A 19,643-nucleotide genomic window follows, 5' to 3' on the forward strand; every position below is an offset into this window, starting at 1 on the left:
GGATTTGTGTAACAGAATCCTGGAATGGTTTGGGTGGGAAGAGACCTTAAAGCTCATCCAAGTGCCATGGCAGGGACACCTTCCACTGTCCCAGGGTGTCCAAGCCCTGTCCAGCCTGGCCTGGGACATTCCAGGGATCCAGGGGCAGCCACAGCCTCTGTCTCAGGGAACAATTCCTTCCCAATCTCCCATCCAAATCTCCCCTTTTCCACTCTGAAGCCGTTCCCTGTGTCCTGTCCCTCTGTCCCCCATCCTGGAGCCCCTTTAGGGTCTGGAGGGGGCTCTGAGCTCTCCTTGGATCCTTCTCCTCTCCAGGCAGGACAATCCCAGCTTTCCCTCACAGGAGAGAATTCCCATCCCATCCCATGAAGCTCCAGAGGCTGTGCTGGGCACTCCAAAGGGATTTTTCCTGCATCCCGGAGTCCCTGAGCACAGGAGAAAGGAGGAAGGGCTCTCCCCTCACACGGATCCTGGAGCTGCCCCAGTGCCCCCCAAATCACAGAATTTTCACACTCACGACCAAAAGCAGATAAAAACCCAACAAAGTACTCACAGCCACCGCTATCCTTCCCAGGACGTGTTCTGGAATTTTCCTGTAAACATCCAGAGACCCCCCTGCAGGGACAAGCAGGGTCACATCAAAGAGCGCCCCAGATCTGAGGGTTATTAATAAAAACACCTCCAGTGATAAAATAATAACTGTGGCAGAAAGAACTGCCCTTAAACCCCTCCCAAACCCTGCCCAAACACACAAACAGCGCTCAGGGCTCTTGTTTTACCTGATTTTTTGATTGTAGTGTTAATAGTCAGAAAACAACAGCAACAAAATTTCAGAATAGCAACAGCAAAGAATTCCAAACTTTTTTTTTTTTGTGGAGTTTTGTGTGAAAAAATGTCTTGGGGATAACAAAAAAACCTCCCAGTCATAGAATATCAACATTGAAGAACTCCAAATTGTGTGGAAAAATGTCCTGAGGATAACAAAATCATCCCAAAAAAACAGATTTCAGAATATCAACATTAAAGAACTCCAAACTTTTTTTTTGGTGGAGTTTTGTGTGGAAAAATGTCTTGGGGATAACAAAATCATCTCCAAAAAAGCAGATTTCAAGGGCTACAGTATCCCAACTCTTGTCCCCAAACGCTGGTGCTACCATTCTGTGGTATCCAATATATTTATATCCATGATCAAATGGATATAAATACCCAATGAAATGGATATTTATATCCATTTGATATATGTATATATATCCATATACAAAACTTTTGTATCCATGATTAAAGTAATTTCCTCCTGACATAAATTATTTTTTAAACATAAAACCTTGAATAAAATAATTTTCTCAACCAGAGAATCTGAGAGAACACCAGAAATGGGCTGCAGCCATCACTGGGAAGGAGGGAGAAGAGTAAAAAGGGAGAAATAACAGTAATAACATGATTTTAACAGGCAGAAAACAAAATGCACCATAAACCCTGAAGGGCTTTGCCCATCAGGAAGGAAGAATTTAACTCGTGGGCTTTGGGGTTTTTTTTTAATAAAACCTTGAACAAAATACTTTTTTCAACCAGAGAACCTGAGAGAAAAGTGGAGATGGGCTGCAGCCATCACTGGGAGGGAAGGGGAGTGTAAAAAGGGAGAAATTCCAGTAATAACAGATTATTTTAACAGGCAGAACACAAAATGCACCATAAACCCTGAAGGGCTTTGCCCATCAGGAAGGAAGAAGCTGCTCAACGATCTTGAATGGGTTTGGGGATTTTTTCCCTGCCACAAACCGAATTATTTGGGAGATCTTTTTACATCTTGATCCCCAGCTAAACAGAATCTTTGTGGAAAACCTGGCAGGGCCATGAAGTGCTGGTTCCTGAGGAAATCCTGGCGGGAGGAGCAGCTCTGGCTCCACGGGGAAAGTTGGGAAGAGCCCGAGACACGCAGGGCCAGCATCTGCCACAGCCCGTCCCTGCCAGGGCTCCCAGGCTGCTGCCAGCGGGGACTCTCCTGCTTTTCCCTCAGGAATATCCCAAATCCCAGCCCAGGGCTGGGACCCCTCTGCAGGGCCGGGCTGGGACCCCGGGGTGCTCTGCGGTCCAGGATCCCCGTGGGGAGGAACAGGGGGGCTCCAGGAGGAGCTGGGGAACAGCTGGGCTGGAAAATCACTCCTTGCCTGGTAATTAAGAGACGATTTCCACTGCAAGCACCCAGGACATTGGGTTAATAGATTTCTTGAAAGGAAAAGCTGGTTTGGCTATCAAAACACTACAAGTGAGGAACAGCTGTTTTGTCAGCGAGGACAGATTGCACGGGAGGCTCAAATATCAAACCACAAATTAAGGCTGCCTTTATTTCTCTTCTGTTTACATTTTCCATAAAAGTAAGGGAAGTTCCATGCAGGGAAAATGCAGAATATCCCCCAATCCCAATCCCAACCTGCTCTGGATTTTTAACTGCCTGCAATATTATTAATACTCTGCATTTTCCAGTCTTACCATTGCGTTTCGTTCTACAAAAACAATTCCTTTCTCATTTAATTACTTAGCAATCAAAAGCAAACTGGATTCACTACTCACCATCCATGAACTCTGTACACAGTGAGATCCTGTTTTCTACAAAAAAAGCACCATAAAATCCTATGATATACGAGGAGTCACACTGGGAAAAGAGAGAGGAAAAAAAACACGAGGCTGTTTTAAAATCTGCTGTAAGAAAATTGAAGCCAGAAGGATTCCGCTGGTAAAATCCACATACCTTGTAAAGAATTTCTAACTCTGACATGATCTGCTTCTGGAGTTCCAGTGTGATATCCAGGGGTATGACCTGAAACACAGAAATGCTCTGAGTTCATGTAAAAGGGAAGTGAATTATTCAAAATAAAGATCCATGGACTAAGAATCCTTGTGGGATAACCAGAAAGAGAGGAACAGGTGGAAAGAAGATTTTAACAGGAAGGGAATCTTCTCACCATCCCAACTCCTCAGCAGGACCCAAGACCAAAGTGGGCTGCACCTCCTGGAGTTAGGAATTTCCAGGATTTTCAGGGCAGGCCCTCTGAACAAGCACTGAAAATCAGATTTAACACGGAATTCTTTGTCTTGGAACGTCAATTATGAAGCTCTGCTTTACAAACCAAACTGGGCTCAGCCTGCTCCCACCCAACACTTCCATTTAACTTCATTTAACACAACAATTTAATACTTTAAGCTAAAGGGAAGCAAAATTCAGTCAAGTTTTCCGAATCAGCAGAATAAACATTGCAGGAATAGTGCTGACAGAGGAGAACACAGGGAGCCCATTTCCAAACACAGCACCAAAATCTGTCTCCAGGAAAAACCAATAACCTGCCTCTTCCCAGAGCTGGCTCCGGGGTTATTTATAAAAGCTGTCACTAAACTAAATTGTAAGTGGAACACAGGCCTGCCAAGAAACGTTTAACACACTTGTCCAGATCAATAATCATTTGCCAACAATATTCACTTCCATTTTTTCCAGCCTGAAAACCTCAGGAATTCACCTGCTGGGATCCCACCAGTTGTGTGCACTGAGCAGCACCAGAATTCCGTCTTGTCAATGGGGTAAAATTAAAAATTTATCTCAGTTCTGATCCCAGGATCCAAAACATCCCTGACACCCCAAAAAACAGGCCTAGAAGGAGGAAATGTCTGGGGCTCACTTGCATTATTACAAATTATATATATTATATATATTATATAATTACAAACATCCCAATAATGAGGATAACCTGGGATAAAAGCAGAGTTTTTGCATTTCCAGGTGGTCAGGACACCAAGAGAAGGGCACAGACAGAGAAATTACAAGATTAATTGTAATTAATCTCCCCAAAATGAACTAGGGGAGATCAGCCTCAGCTTCTCTGCAGAATTATTTTACTGTTTTCTTCCACCTGAAAATGTGTGGCTTGTGTGATGTGACTCCACCTGATGTCAAGGCTGGAGGAACCTTATTTATTTACAGCACAAACAGAGAGAAAAAAATATTTATATCCCACCTTAACCTGCATTTATCATCTCCTTTTGTATGAAATTTCCAAGCCTGTTTTCTACGGGTAAAAAGTCCAGGGATTCATGAGGTGACAGTTTCCAGCACGGGCATTAAAGCAAAAAAAAAGAACCCAAAAAATCTCCTCAGTCACTGCTGCTGAGGATGAGCTGTGAATAAAGATTGGGATGCAAATTCCTGAAATTCTGGAATAGTTGGAGTGGGAAAGGACCTTAAAGGGATTTTATTCCACCTTCCACTAACCCAGGGTGCTCCAAGCCTGGTCCAGCCTGGCCCTGGCACATTCCAGGGATGGGGAATCCAGAATTTCCACAGCTGAGACAATGGGATGGAACATGAAATAATTGGGGATTTTTCTAAATCAAGCCCTTTGTTAAAAACTTTGCAGCACAAATCTTTATTTCCCTGCAATCACCTGAGTGTTAGGACAGATCCAGGGTCAAAACTGGGTGGAACAGGGAAGGATATTGGCCCAGACGGGCATTTAAAAATAAATTTAAATGGCATGAAAATCCTCTGGGAAGTCTTCTGTTCTTCCTGATCAAGCTGCATCTTCCCAGGGAAGTTTTTGCCCAAATTCCAGCGATTTTGTGGCCACACTCAGACCCAGGGAAAAGGAACTTTGGAGAGAGGAATCCACCCATGAGCTGTCAGGTGAAATCCAAGCAGCTGAGTGACAGAATTATAATTTACTCCCTGCTCAATTTGAATTAGGGAGAGCCCATTAAAATACCCCGAATAAATCCAGCAATTCATCACGGGCTGTCACGGGGGACTCTGCGTTTGCACCGAAGGCAAGCAGAGCAAAAACCACAGCTCAGTTCTGATATTCTGCTTTAATTCCCTGTCTAATCCACGCTGGCATCGCTGTCTTTTCCAGCTCCAAGGAAATTTGGGTATTGTGGGCACTGCACAAGGGATTAATAAGCAAATGCTCCATTGCTAAAAGCAGTGGGAGAGTGGCAAAAAGGCAGTTTTCACCTGGATTTCCCCTTGAAACAGGGAAAAGTTACCTTGGGAAAAGGAATGAGGTTAAGGTGATATAAAATATGGAATTTGGTGCAGCATTGAGGGATTATGTTATATAAATCTGTGTATTATCATTTTAAAAAGTCCCAAAAGCAGAACTCTGCTTTCCCAGGAATGATCTGGGGCTCAGATTTCAAGATTTCCCCCTTGAAACAGGGAAAAGTTACCTTAGGAAAAGGAATGAGGTTAAAGTTATATAAAATATGGAATTTGGTGCAGCACTGAGGGATTAAGTTATGGATTATTAGCATTTGGTTGATTATTTGTCAGCTGAAACTGTGTTAATCAACAGGTTTGGGGTCATCTTGTCCAATTAATTTTTTATATTATCATTTTTAAAAGTCACAAAATGTAGAATTCTGCTTTTCCATGAGTAGTCTGGGGCTCTAAATTCAAGATTTTTTCCATTTAAATAGGAAGAAGTTACCTGGGAAAAAGGAATTAAATCCTCTGCAGGTAAATGTTCTACAAAATATGGGAAACATTTATAAAATACAGAATTTGGTGCATCACTGAGGGATTTTTATGGATTATTAACACTGGGTTATTTACCAGCTGAAAGTGTTTAAATCAACAGGGTTTGGGTCATCTTGTCCAATTAATTTTCTATATTATCATCTTTAAAAGTCACAAAATGTAGAACTCTGCTTTTCCATCAAAGGTGTGGTGCTCTAATTTCAAGATTTTTTCCATTTAAATAGGAAGAAGTTACCTGGGAAAAAGGAATTAAATCCTCTGCAGGTAAATGTTCTACAAAATATGGGAAATATATATAAAATATGGATTTTGGTGCATCACTGAGGGATTTTTATGGATTATTAACACTGGGTTATTTACCAGCTGAAAGTGTTTAAATCAACAGGGTTTGGGTTATCTTGTCCAATTAAATCTGTATATTATCATTAAATTAAAAAAGCAGAACTCTGCTTTCCCAGGAAACTCTGGGGCTCAGATTCCAAGATTCTCCCCCTATAATAGGAAATACAATATATTCCAAACCTTTTCAGGTTTCTGTAATCACAAATTCTCAGGATGTTATTTCTGGGTTTTCCACAGGTTTCAAATCTGTTCCAAATTTCCCTCCCTGCAATTCACAGGAAAATCAAAAGCTTTTTTTTTCCTCCTGGGATGAAGGGATTTCTGTGATCCTCAGGAAAAGCCCAAACTTGGGCAAATTTAATAAATTCTGCACGCCTGGAGCCACAGCCTGAGCCCAAACCTGAAGCCAAACCACACCAATTCTGCCCAATAAATAGAAATATTCCACTGAAATTAGATATATTATATCTATAATATACAGATTTTAATTTATATTTAAAAATTAAATATCATCTTTTATTTTTAAATTTCATTTCACTCCAACCCTGCTTTAAGCACTCAGCCTCCACCATTCCTCCTCCCCCACACTTTCACTTTATCTCAATTATCCCAGAATTTAAGGATTAGATGGGAAAAATAACTAAAAACCACATTTATTTCCCCAGATTTTTAAGGAATTATTCCATAAAATACATTTTAAATCTACCTTTTTTTAGCTCACCAACTATTAATTGGAATTGCATGAATGCACCAATTTGTTTTCCTAACTGACAAAATGATCAAATTGAGAAAAATCTGATACATTGAAAAATCACTTTTTTGGCTTATTTCTGTGAAGATGAACTAATAATATAATATAATATAATATAATATAATATAATATAATATAATATAATATAATATAATATAATATAATATAATATAATATAATATAATATAATATAATATACAAATAACTGATTCATTTTATTATTTCTATAGAATTATATAATATTTATACATTTAGATAAAATATTTAATTGCTTTATTTTAATTACATTTAATATAATTGTAAAATTCATTTACAAGCGAAATTTAATTAACAAATTGCACCCAAGAGCTGCCACACTGTCACTATTATTTTATCCCAGTTTTAAGTGAATTTCAGAGAAAATTGGGATTTTTCTGACCACAAAATTCTACAAACTCCAGACAAGGAACCCAACTTGGAAACATCCATGGAGAAATCAAAATGTGGGATTTTCAGGCATTTCCCTGGGGGAAAATCCTGAATTTTGGGAACCTGAGCTCATTGGGAATGACTGAATTTACAGGCTGGGGTTTTCCTGTAAATAACTAAATAATTTTCCTGTAAATAAATAAATTAATGCAATAAATCAAATTGAGAGCCAAAAATCAGAGGGAAGGGAAGAAAAGCAAGGGTAGGAAAAATAGGAAAAAGAATCAAATGTCTGGAATTTCTTACCTTCACCGCCAGGATTTTCCCACTCCGGACATGGTAAGCCCTGGGTGAGGAAAAAATTCAATAATTTGAGATTATATTAAATTTCCTCTGTGAGGATGTGCAATTATAAACACACTCATTTCACAGGAAAATTAATTTTACCTCGTAGATTTTATGTAAAGCTCATTTTATCCAGCATTTCTAAAGGAAAACGAGGGATCAAAAATCTATTTTTGATTTATCAGGGTTTGCATCTTTATTTTTGGTATAAAATACACACATTGAAGGCTTTGATACAGCAGAAAAATCAACTATAAATGAGAATTTAACAGAATCATTTAGGTTGGAAAAGACCTTCAGACTTCAGTCCAGCCTTAAATCTTTGAGTGTGACCTTGAATTTATCCATTTTCCCACTTTCTTTCAATGGAATTAATGAAGATTATCACCATTATTCAGAATTTTCATGGAAAATCAGGATTATCTCTCCCAGTCCTATGGGTATTTTCAGAGACAAGCAGCTACGCCAATTAAATTGAATTATAACAGATTATGGCCAATTCCTTCTCAGAACTTAAGGACCCACAGAAAACAGCAGCAAAATTCAATTTCTGCGTTTATTTTTTGATTAGAGGGTGCATATAAAGATAGAAAGAATTATTGCTGATGTTCACATGTACCCAAAATAATTTTCCAGGGTATTTCAACAGCAGATTATCTTAATTTCTGAGGAGAAACACCCATAATTGGCTATTTAACAACGACTTGAATATTTCTAACCACGAACGTGTGAGAAAATGGAGGAAGATTAAAAAAACCCTCCACAAAATCCAATTTTTTTGCATAAAAACAAAACCATTAAAGGTTTTCCTCTTCACTGGTTTTACTGTCTCACCCTGATTTATGGCAGCACTGCCAGAGATGTGGCACCAACTTTAGAGAATTCTAATATTTTACCTCTCTGTACCTCCAGCAATTATTACTGAAGGAGAAAAGCTTTAATAGTTGGGTTTTTTGCATGTAAAATCACCCAGTGGCAGGGCGAAAATGTCCTTTAATCTTATTTATAACCCTCAGCGCTCCCCTAATTTCTGCTAATGGCTTGGAAATTCCTAAAAACTTCATCTTTATTTAGTAACTCCTGGATGAATATTTATGGAAAACAATGGCACCAGATTTTATGGGGGAAAAAAATCCAAAGTTGAACAAGGCAGAGGGGAAAAAATCAGTGTAGAAAATGAGATTATCCATGGGAATTTTGATAGAGTTGAATCCATGAACTCTGGGGATGAACCAGCAGTGGGAAAACTTCCAGGTTCAGAATGAGCAGGAATAACTCAGGAATAAAGGGATGAGGCTGGGAAGAGATGCTCTGTGTCTGCTGGCTGATCAGGGAGCACAGGGGATGGGTTAATTAGGAAAGGTGATCATTTTTCCTACCTAATTTCTCATGAAGGCTTGGAAATTCCTAAAAATTTCACCTTCATTTAATAACTCCTGGATGAACATTCATATTAACAGAGTAACAGCAGATTTTAGGGGGAAAAAATGGAATTTACCAAGGCAGAAGGGAAAAAAATCAGTGTAGAAAATGAGATTATCCATGGGAATTTTGGTAGAGCTGAATCCACGGGCTCTGGGGATGAACCAGCAGTGGGAAACACCCTGGGCTCAGGATGAGCAGGAATAAAGGACGAGGAGCTTGGGAAAAGATGCTCTACATCTGTTGGCTGAACAGGGAGCACAGTGGATGGGTTAATTAGGAAAGGTGATCATTTTCCGCCTAATTTCTGGTAATGGCTTGGAAATGGCTTGGAAATTTCTAAAAACTTCACCTTCATTTAGTAACTCCTGGATGAACATTTATGCAACAGAGTGGCACAAACTTTTAGGGGAAAAATATCAGAGTAGAACAAGGCAGAGGGGAAAAAATCAGTGTAGAAAATGAGATTATCCATGGGAACACTGACAGAACAGGAGCTGAAGCCATGAACTCTGGGGATGAATCAGCAGTGGGAAACATCCCAGGCTCAGGATGAGCAGGAATGATGAGGGATGAGGTTGGGAAGAGATGCTCCGTGTCTGCTGGCTGATCAGGGAGCACAGTGGCCAGGTTAATTAGCTCGTTAGGAAAGCTGATCCTTTTTCCATGGCACAGCTCTCCCGTTTCCGAGCGGATTAAAAGGCAGGGCTCGATGATTTAATTATGACGCACGCCAAGTCATCCGTGGAAGTTTGGGCTCAGGTTCCAGCAGAGGGCAGATCCCTGGTTTGGTTTACAGAGCACTGACAGCACCAATTTAACATTTAATTATCGCTGGGAATTGGATCACAAAGGGGCAGGGAGCCCTGGGCCGGCCTTTGGGATGCCAGGAGGGCAGGAATTTGTTTACTCCAGGCTGATCCACATCTCAGTTGTCCTGCCCTTCCCCAGCACAATAACTGTAAAGTGATTAATGGAGCTGGAATGGGAGCTTTGGTTACACCAAAAGACAACCCTACACCTCTGCCGTGTTTTAATTAACAGCCAACGCTTCAAATTAGGCTGGAGTTGCTGCAGTAATTACCCCTTCCGAGGAGTGTGGAGGGAAAGGGGCTGTTCTTGGATGTTCTGTGGGACTCGAAGGTGGAATTGGTTGTTTTGGTTGCAGTCAGCACCTCAAAATCCTGATTTTAATACCTCTGTGCAGGCTCTGAGCGATGAATTAAAAAATCCCGCAGGATAATGAGCACAGCACAAGGAAAACCAGACTTTTAGTCAATCCTAGGATGCCTGTGAGGGGATTAAACCAACATCCACACTCCAAGTCTCATCTCCAGGGTCATGTCCCAGATTCTGGTGGCACCCCCAGAGAACTGAAGCAGCCAAACCCATCACTGCAGAACCAGGCAGAGAAAAGCAGCAAAATCCCACAGGTTCCTCAGCAGCTTGGTGCATTTCAGGGAACACACCCAATATCTTCCAGGATGGCAGGAAAATTCCTAAAAACCAGCTCAAAATCTTCCAGGATGGCAGGAAAATTCCTAAAAGCCAGCTCAAAACCTTCCAGGATGGCAGGAAAATTCCTAAAAACCAGCTCAAAATCTTCCAAGATGGCAGGAAAATTCCTAAAAACCAGCTCAAAATCTTCCAGGATGGCAGGAAAATTCCTAAAAACCAGCTCAAAGCAGCTCCCCAGTGCCAGGGCTGGCTTTGAGCAGTGCCCAGTGCTCAACACCAGGCTGGGTTTGGGGGATCTCCTCCCCTCTCCTGGCAAACCTGGAATGGTTTGGGTGGGAAGGGACCTCAAATCCCATCCCACTGCACCCCTGCTGTGGGCAGGGACAATTCCCACTGTCCCAGGGTGCTCCAGCCTGGCCTTGGCCATTCCCAGGGATCATCCCCTGGTGGGAAGTTCTGGTGACCCCGAGCTTGCTGTGACACCATCATCAAGGAAAGGCCAGTGACTCCAGCACTGCCTGCCTGAAAAACTCCCACTGGGAAATGGAAATTTCCACCTCTCCCTCCCCATTCCCACCAGAATCCATCACAACCAACAGCTCCCAGGCAAGGCTGGCACAGTTGTGCCAAATATTTCATTACCCTTGGCTATAAATCACATCCCCAGAGACTGAAGGCCCTGAAGGGCCCCACACCAGCCAAGTCCTGCAGCAGAACTTTGTCTCCTCCACTCTGAGCGCCCCTCAGGGGTGGTGTGCCCAAAATCTGGGTTATTTTGGGGAATAAATAACAGAGATGGTGTGGGAGCAAGCACTGTGCTTGAACAAAGCCCTCCAGCTATGCCAGAAGTCGTGATGGACTGCAGAGAGTGCATCCCTTGTGTCCCAGAAAATCAAAATAACATCAGGGAAAACTGGAGTAGGGCTTGGGGGGATGTGCCAGCTCCTCAGCATCTCTGCCCCCACCCCGGACAGGAATTGTGCTTCTACAGGAAAGCAAATGAAAAACTGGGAGCGTCAGAAGCAGCTGGTTTGTGTTTTAAGGAAAAAAGGGGAACTTTTGAAAAGAAATCCACATTATCTGACTCGTTCTTCCCGAGGTAAAGAAAGCCAAAGAGAAATTGTCAGTGCTTTGGGCTCTTCATGGAAGAAACCACTGCCCATCCTAATATTTAATGCTAAAAATTTTGTACACTGGGTATGATGAATTCCTACTCAACACAGAAGGAAAACAACCCCAACTTCAGAGAAAATGCAGCAGATTCTTAATGAAGAGCTAATACAGTCTTAATAAATAGCTCAGATGGCAAACAAAACACTTCTCTCTCCTTCAACTTGCTCAAACCATTTATTTTCTCTCTTCCCTGTGAGGAATTTTCCCTAAAGCCCAGTGGGAGCTGCAGGATAATTCCTTCCAGGGCAAGCAAAGAACCAACTACAGCTTGCAACCTGCAGGCAAACTCAAGGGAAACACCAATTTTCATTTTTTTCCCCAATTTTCAACTGCAAACCCCTTGCCCACATGTGAGTGACACAACAATGGTCACATCACGAGCAGGGGCTGATCTTGCAAAGATCCCTGAGCTTTTCCCAGCAGCTCTTCCCATCAAACACAGCAACTTCTCACTGCAAACTGAGTTCAGCGTTATGTTAAACCTCAAAAGAAATGTGAGCTCTACCTAGAAGCCAAATTTGTTTTGTCCTGATAAGACTGGCACTGAAGGAGCAGCACGGGATCTGCCTGCTCTGGCCACCAGGATAAATCCCTTTTTTTTTCCCCACAATAACCATGAAAACAATTTCTAATCAATAAGCTGCTCCCTGGCAAGCCTGAAGGATTCAAGGGAAAGCCGTGACCTGTCTGCTGTGCCAATGAGTCAGTCAGAAATATCACCAACATCAGCAGATATGACAAAATGATGAAGGGCCCGAGGGAGCCCGCGGGGATGGGGCTGCAGCATGCAGGGAGGAGAGCTCCCTCCAGCCCAGGGAAACCTCCAGGGATGAGGGACAGGGCACAGGGAACAGCTCCTCACTGCCACAGGGGTGTTGGGGACAAATTCCTGCCCAGGATGGAGATTCCTGCCTGTCCCAGTGCTGCAGCAGGGAGCTGCTCCCTTCTCACAAGAGCTTTCTCCTGAACTTCCCACAGTGGCAGCCTCAGGCCTCACAGCAAAACCAGAAGTGAACTTTGGTTCCTTTCTCTGACTCATTTCCTTCACACCTCGGCGTGAATCCGTCACCCACGTTTGTTAAAAACACCAAGACATCACTTCCTCAGAAAGGCTGGAGAATATTGTTCTGTTTGCCCAGAGTTTGCTCTCAACACTGCACTGAGGAGCTGCAGAGGAAGCTCCAGACCCACTCACCACACACCAAAGGTCTCTGGGACCACGGCAGACTATTTCCAGACAGAAATAAAAGCTTGAGCTCCTGATTTGAGCTCCAAAGCAGCCAGGGAAAGCTGTGCTTGCAGCAGGCAGCACCTTCGGACGTGAGGGCACAGAATGAGCCAAGGGGGACATTTATGAGAAATAACCAAGAGCAAAAAGCTGGGTCAGAGTCAGGCAAAGGGAACTCAGCCCTACAGGACACCGGTGCCAGCCACCAGCTGCAAACTCCACACAGCAAATCACCCAACATTTGCCCATTTTTCTCCTTTTTTCCTCTTTTTTTTTGCCTGGTGCTGCCCCTGTGTGTTGTGCTGCTGGGCAGAGCAGTGACAGGAGTGTCACGTACTCCCATGGCCATCTAAAGAAAGAAATTCAAATTGTTTCTAGGAAATAACCACTTTGCCAGTTGCTGCCTCCCGCAATAGCAAGCACATTAGCCTGACTCTGTGGCTGTTAAATCAGGGAAGCCAAAGTGCAGAGCAGTTGGAAAAAGGAGCTTTTATGGGGCTGTGCTGGTTCACAGCACAACCTCCCCTCCCTGAAATGCCACCGCAGATGCTTGAGCGCTGATTGCAAAATGATTTGCTGGGGAAGTGGCAAACAAACAGCAAACAGTGGTGCCTGAACGCTCAAACTTGTGTAAAAGAGCACAGTTGGCAGCAGAGGCTGCACAAAGGAGATGCTGAGCAGCAAAGCCTCACTTAACCCAGCTCAGTGCTGGAATCCCTCACCTCTGTGCTGGGACCAGCTCCTCTTTCCAGCTGGTGCCAGAGCCTTCCTTCCCTCCTGCAGCCAAACATCGGGCTGAACCCTCAAAATGGGATCTGCACTGATGCCTTAAGTTTTATTTTGATGTATTCCAGATTCTGTGGTGCCCAGGGTGCAGCTCTGAGCTCACACTCAGGGTCACTGCACACAGCAGGGACACAAAACAAATCCTTTCCTGCTGCACACCAAGGACAACTTTCAGCCCCAAAGCACAAACAAGGGTGGCTGGAGGAAGGAACAAGAAGGATGGGACCTCACAGCCTGGAGCTGGAATTGGACAATTAAACCCCAATATGCAAATGGACCAAAACTTATAGAAATGTAAGACCTTGTGACCATTTGTCCATTTTTGTGCCCATTTTGGGTCCACCCTGGGTGTAGCCCTGGCCAGGCCCTGTCCTGCCCAAGGTGTATCCTGGACACCTTTCAATAAATCCCTGCTTTATTCTCCAGCTCTGCCCAGTCTGTGCCAGCTCAGCCCTCCCCAGGCATCGCTCCCACCCCACTGCAGGTCAGGCCCTCTCCTGAGAGAGGCCTGGGGTGAAGAAGGAGCTCGAGCAGCCTGTGGAGCCTGCAGCAGCCACACCAGGGGCACCCTGTGCCACAGGGGCACCCAGGGCACCCAGGGATGGGTTCACCTGCTGGATTTAAGCTGCTGCAAGGACACAAGGCAGTGCAGCAGCCCTCAGCTCTGGCTGATGCGCTGTTACCCCACGAGGCAGAAAGCCTGGAGCGATTCCATCACAATTTGAGGAAAGAAAAATATGAAGCAACAGAGTGTGGGCCAAAAAAATGACATCACCTTCTTTGGTGGCAGAAATTAAGACACCAGCGTGAGGGGTTGTTCAGCCTGGAGAAGAGGAGGATCCAGAGAGAGCTCAGAGCCCTTTGCAGAGCCTAAAGGGGCTCCAGGAGAGCTGGAGAGGGACTGGGGACAAGGGATGGAGGGACAGGACACAGGGAATGGCTCCCACTGCCAGAGGGCAGGGATGGGTGGGAGCCTGGGCAGGAATTCCTGCCTGGGAGGGTGGGGAGGCCCTGGGCTCCCACCCCAGCTCACTCTCTGCTAACAAGCACAAACTCCCATTTTCCACTCGCTTCATCCTCCCAGCCATGGACATCCAACACAAACAAAACAACTTTAATTTAAGAATCATCCAGTTTCTAATTAAACAGCCACAGGCAGCTGGCTGGATACATTTTAATCAGTTTCAGTAACGTATTGATTGGATACTGAAGCTTAAAAATTAAAAGTAAAAAGATGACCGGGGAATTGTCCCATCTCAGCCCAACAGTAGAACCCTCTGTAAATAACTCCTCTTTTAACCATCAGCTAAATGAACACTTCAATACTGCACTACAAAGTCTTCTGCAAAATTACTTTAACTAACAAGCAGAAATTTATCAGCTTCAGCCAAAATCAATGCCGAAATCAATTTGAACACTGGTTGTGTCTAAAGGGGCTCATTGGCAATTTAGGGAAATTACACCATGTAAATGCCTGTGCTTTAATTGAACAGTTTCATCAACTAGGCTGTGATTGCTGTCCATTCATTTATTTACTTTCACTGCAGCTCCCGTTCTGCAGAGCAGAGGGTTTTGTCAGGCTCCAAGGAGGTGTTTAATCTTCATTTTATGCATTTTTGTGCACACCAGGTTTCAGGGCGCCAGCCGGGGTCAGGGTGAGCAGCAAGCACGGGTCACTCCTGTTCAAACCAAGAATTTGGGTTTGGGATCAGCCCAAACCCAGCAGGGCACTCCTCACCCTGCCAGCTACTGCTGTCCCCACACCTTCAGCGGGACTGAAAACAAAACCAAACAAGAGAAGCAGAAAATGAATGCACGGGAGAGGAAACGAAGGGAAACGCCTCCACAGGAACTGAGGGAGATGCAATTTCAAGGCTTCAAAGGATCAAAGATGTGTTTGAATGCCAAACAAGGCTCTGAACCTGCCTGTGATCCTTCCCTGAGCTCCAGCATGGGACAAGCACTGGAGAAAAGGTTGGGAGAACCTTCCCTGGGGGTCAGCCACCAGTGAAGCTGGGTCAGCTCCAGGCTGGGAATCTGCAGCTCCACTCCAGCTCCTGCCACTGCTGGGAAAGGGATTTACCCTCTGCCAAAGAAATCTGTGAATTGAAGTATTTTAAAAAGAGGCAAATGCTAGTTCTTGTGTTACATGTGTGCTGGAGAAGGGAAGGGCCCAGGGAGACCTTGGAGAACCTTCCTAAAGGGGCTCCAGGAGAGCTGGAGAGGGACTGGGGACAAGGGATGGAGGGACAGGACACAGGGAATGGCTCCCACTGCCAGAGGGCAGCAAAAGATGGGATATTGGGCAGGAATTCCTGGCTGGGCTGGAATTCCAGAGCAGCTGTGGCTGTCCCTGGATCCCTGGCAGTGCCCAAGGCCAGGCTGGACGGGGTTTGGAGCACCCTGGGACAGTGGAGGGTGACCCTGATCATGGCAGGAGATGGACTGGGATGAGCTTTAAGGTCTCTTCCAACCCAAACCGTTCCAGAATTCTGTGATATTCCTATGGAAAAGCAGCCACAACAGACCAGAGGAGAGAACAGCTCTGCTAAGATTTAGGCTGCATCCCCAGAACATCTGAGGGGCTTTCAAGAACAATCTGGGATTCCAGAGCCCCTTCCTGACAGCCCCCCTGTCCTGCCCCAGAAGGTCTGGGATAAACCAGGAGAACCCAGCCTTGCTCAGCCAGAGCTCCTCAAGGCAACCCCAAACCCGTTATCCCATCCCAGAGCTGCCTCCCTCCCCACAGAACTCCTGCAGGTCCCTGCTCCAGCAGTGCCAGGGGAGCTCAGCTCTGTCCCAGGGCAGGTTCCAGGCTGTGGAGCAGCCCCATCCCTGCTGTCTCCCACTCAATGTGCTAATGGGGCAACCCCAGGCTGCCTGACAGGGAACCAAGGCAAGGGCAGATGCTGGAACATTCAGTCCAACTGCAGAATTGCTGCAGGGAATTGCTCAGACAAATTAAGCTCCCTCGTTTCTCCCTGTTTTCCAATTCTTCAGGGTGGGACATCATCCACAGCCACTTCTCTCCCAATTACTCAAATTCCAAGTGAAGCCTTCTGCTTCCACGGCGTTTTGCTGAGATGGGAGCTGATGTTCCCATTCCTCCCCCCTCTCCCAGATCCTGGTAACTCCCAAATTAATTAGGGCATCATTGGGGCTTTACGGTTATTTTTCCTTTATGCTCCTGCTGCTGGAGCAGCAACAGCTCCAACAGAACCCACGGAGTTATAAAACCTTACTGTAAAATAAATCCCTGGAGGCTGTGCCATGCCCTGAACAGAGCTGAGGACATCTCACTTCTCCTTGAAAAACTAAACAACATGAACTAAGAACAAAAAAAGAATAAAACCTTCATTTTGCTTCTGTAGAAAGGAAATAGTGATGCTTTACACACATCACGTGAGGAAGACCTGACAGAGCAATTATTGGCCAGAGATAAACACTTCTACTTTGTCATATTTAGGTTCAAAATATAAAAGATTTGAGGTCTAAATAAACTAATGAAGCTGCTCCTGGCCAAGCACATCCAGACATTCCAAAGCAAATCCTTGACCTAAGGAAAGATCTCCTCAGAGAAATCTCTGCAGCCACGGATGGAGCCCAAAGATGCAGCACAAAGCAGATCCTTAAATGGATCTCTTTTGGACTCATCAGTGAATGATTTGTTCCCCAAAAAAAGAGTAATTTAAGCAAATCCAGATATGTCCTGCCACAGATGTTTGGGAAGAGCTTAAATTGTGCACTCTCCACCCCACCACCATAAAACAGCTGGGCAGCTGAGTTTCAAAAAACGCAGAAAATTGGATTTAAATACTCCACAGACAGCGGAAATCAGAGTAAATGACACAACCCACCTACAGCACGTGGCAAACAGGAGAGGAGCACACTCAGGAGCTTTGGTACAGCACGTTTTGTCCTTTTCTTGACAATCTCTACCCAAAACAGGGCACGCTCTGCCCGCTGAGCAGCCCTGGAAGAGCTCCTGCTTTCTGCTGGAATGTTCAATAGACACTTTGGGCTTGTTTTATATTTTCTCACATATTTTTGAACATGCAAGCAACCAAAAAGCGAAGCTAATTAACTGGTTTTGCCATATCTAACAGGAGAATTTTTATCGTTCCTTAATTAAGCAAGCAGCGGATCAAAAGGTAGGGGCAGAACAAGACGTCAAAGAACCATAAAATCCCTTCTTTTCAGAACAGGAAAAAACATTTAGATTCAGCAAGTTCTCCCTAGAAATATTGCTATAAAGTATTGATTTTTTACCAGGCTCAATTGACTGAAAAGTTGTTTGTATAGCAATATTGGCCGAGCCAATATAGTGGAACAATTTTGCTCCACACAGTAATCAAGTGTATTTCTAAAGTATAATTATACTGTCATAAAAATAAAGCTAAGACACCTCTTCTCCAAGCCATAAACCACTTGCAGCTGTAAAGAACCCAAATAAACGAAATCCATTTCCTAACTAAACATAGTCTTGCAAAGAGAACAAGCCCACCTCCAGCCAGGGGAGGGGGGGAGCAGGAGGAGTGATCAATACTTCAATCTCAATAAACTATTCCAATAGTGCTTCATTCCCATGGAAAAAAAAAACAAAAAAGAGAGGCTGGAAATTTCTTTTTGCTCAGCGAGCTGCTCCCTGAGTGCCAGGGATATTTCACTGCCATAATGGATACGGGCTGGGATAAAGAGCTGGGGAGAGAGGGGGAATTAAAAATTAAAAAAAAACCAAGATAAGGATAACAAAAAGATAAAGAGCAGGGCGTAGACAGGCTCGTTGTTCAGCTGCAGATCGATCCCCACACGGAGCCAGCGGCCAGAGAGGGAAAGGGCCCGAGCTCTGCAATTCATTTCTCCTGACAAATGTGCATTGATTTACTGCAGTCCAGGAGCTGGGGCTGCTCCTGTGGCTGGGGCAAGGCAGCCACCGGGGAGGATCCCAGCTGGAATTCCTCATCTCCTGCTGGGGCAGGGAGAACGGGAACTTTTGGGAAGGGGGGATTGCACAGGAGGTTGTGCCACAGGGCTGGAGCCCCTCTGCTCTGGAGACAGGCTGGGAGAGCTGGGAATGCTCACCTGGAGAAGGGAAGGATCCAGGGAATCCTCAGAGCCCCTGGCAGGGCCTGAAGGGGCTCCAAGAGAGCTGGAGAGGGGCTGGGGACAAGGGACAGGACACAGGGAATGGCTCCCACTGGGAAAGGGGGGATTGGGCTGGGATCTTGGTCAGGAATTCCTGGCTGGGAGGGTGGGGAGGGGCTGGGCTGGAATTCCCAGAGCAGCTGTGGCTGCCCCTGGATCCTGGAAGTGTCCAAAGCCAAAGGTTGGACAGGGTTTGGAGCAGCATGGGACAGTGGGAGGTGTCCCTGCCCATGGCAGGGGTGGGATGGGATAAACTGAATTCCCTTCCAGCCCACACCATTCGAGGATTCCATGGTAAAGTGTAAAATATCCATAAAACCAGTGCCCATTCCCTGGGCAAGGCTGGAGCGACTCCTGTACTGGAGGAAACCCACTGCAGCTGCTGACTTGAAATAAGAACAGCATGAAAAGGAACACAGAAACACTTCCCTGACACAGGAGGGGGCTCCCGCCTTTCCAGGGAAGATTTTCCCTCTCCCAGGGGGCAGGGAAGTCCCCACAATCCCCACCCCAGGCAGGGGATCCAGCTCCACCTGCAGAAACACAGGATGGTCCAACAGGGACCACCCACCTCTGCACCTTCTGTCCAAATTCCCTGAGGAACCCTCTCTGCCTCCTCACCTGGCACCAACAAGTCACTGTCTGAGCTCTAAAGCTCAACGTTCTCTCTCTTATCTACAACAAAATCAGAAAATAACACTGCTTCCTCAAGTCCTAGGAATGTCCTTCTCCAAGAAAAGACCCGTGAGATTTCTGAGCCACCTTCCAGCCCCAAGGCCAACCTGATTTTAAGAGCCCATCCCAAGACTGCAATTCCTCCTTGGAGGCTCTGGAAGTTCATTTCCATCAAACCTCCTGTGAGGAGGAGCTGTTTGGCAGTGCTGGCAGCCAATTAGAAACTAAACTAAATTCACCGTGGCTTTCAAAACATGTTAGGGGGGGAAAAACCTGAAATGTTAATATCAAAGTGAAAATGTGGAAGGTATAAACAAAACCCTAATGGGATGCTGGGTTACTGTATATGGTAAACAGCTCTCTGGAGGAAACCTTTATTACTCCCT

The 19,643-nt window shown here is 44.9% G+C and overlaps 1 protein-coding gene across 2 annotated transcripts in view; it reads right to left on the reverse strand.

The window, feature by feature from the left end:
- MAP2K5 (mitogen-activated protein kinase kinase 5) overlaps positions 1–19,643 on the reverse strand; it is a 120,010-nt gene that overhangs the window by 71,984 nt on the left and 28,383 nt on the right. For both annotated transcript variants that reach the window (XM_063412158.1, XM_063412157.1), the window contains exons 9-12: positions 7,332–7,371; positions 2,750–2,818; positions 2,572–2,653; positions 554–615 (exon numbers count right to left, since the gene is read on the reverse strand). In XM_063412158.1, the coding sequence (XP_063268228.1) occupies positions 554–615; positions 2,572–2,653; positions 2,750–2,818; positions 7,332–7,371 (253 nt within the window). The remainder of the gene's footprint in view (positions 1–553; positions 616–2,571; positions 2,654–2,749; positions 2,819–7,331; positions 7,372–19,643) is intronic.

The sequence above is a fragment of the Prinia subflava genome, chromosome 15 (genome assembly GCF_021018805.1).
Source record: "Prinia subflava isolate CZ2003 ecotype Zambia chromosome 15, Cam_Psub_1.2, whole genome shotgun sequence".
Classification (NCBI taxonomy): Eukaryota; Metazoa; Chordata; class Aves; order Passeriformes; family Cisticolidae; genus Prinia; species Prinia subflava.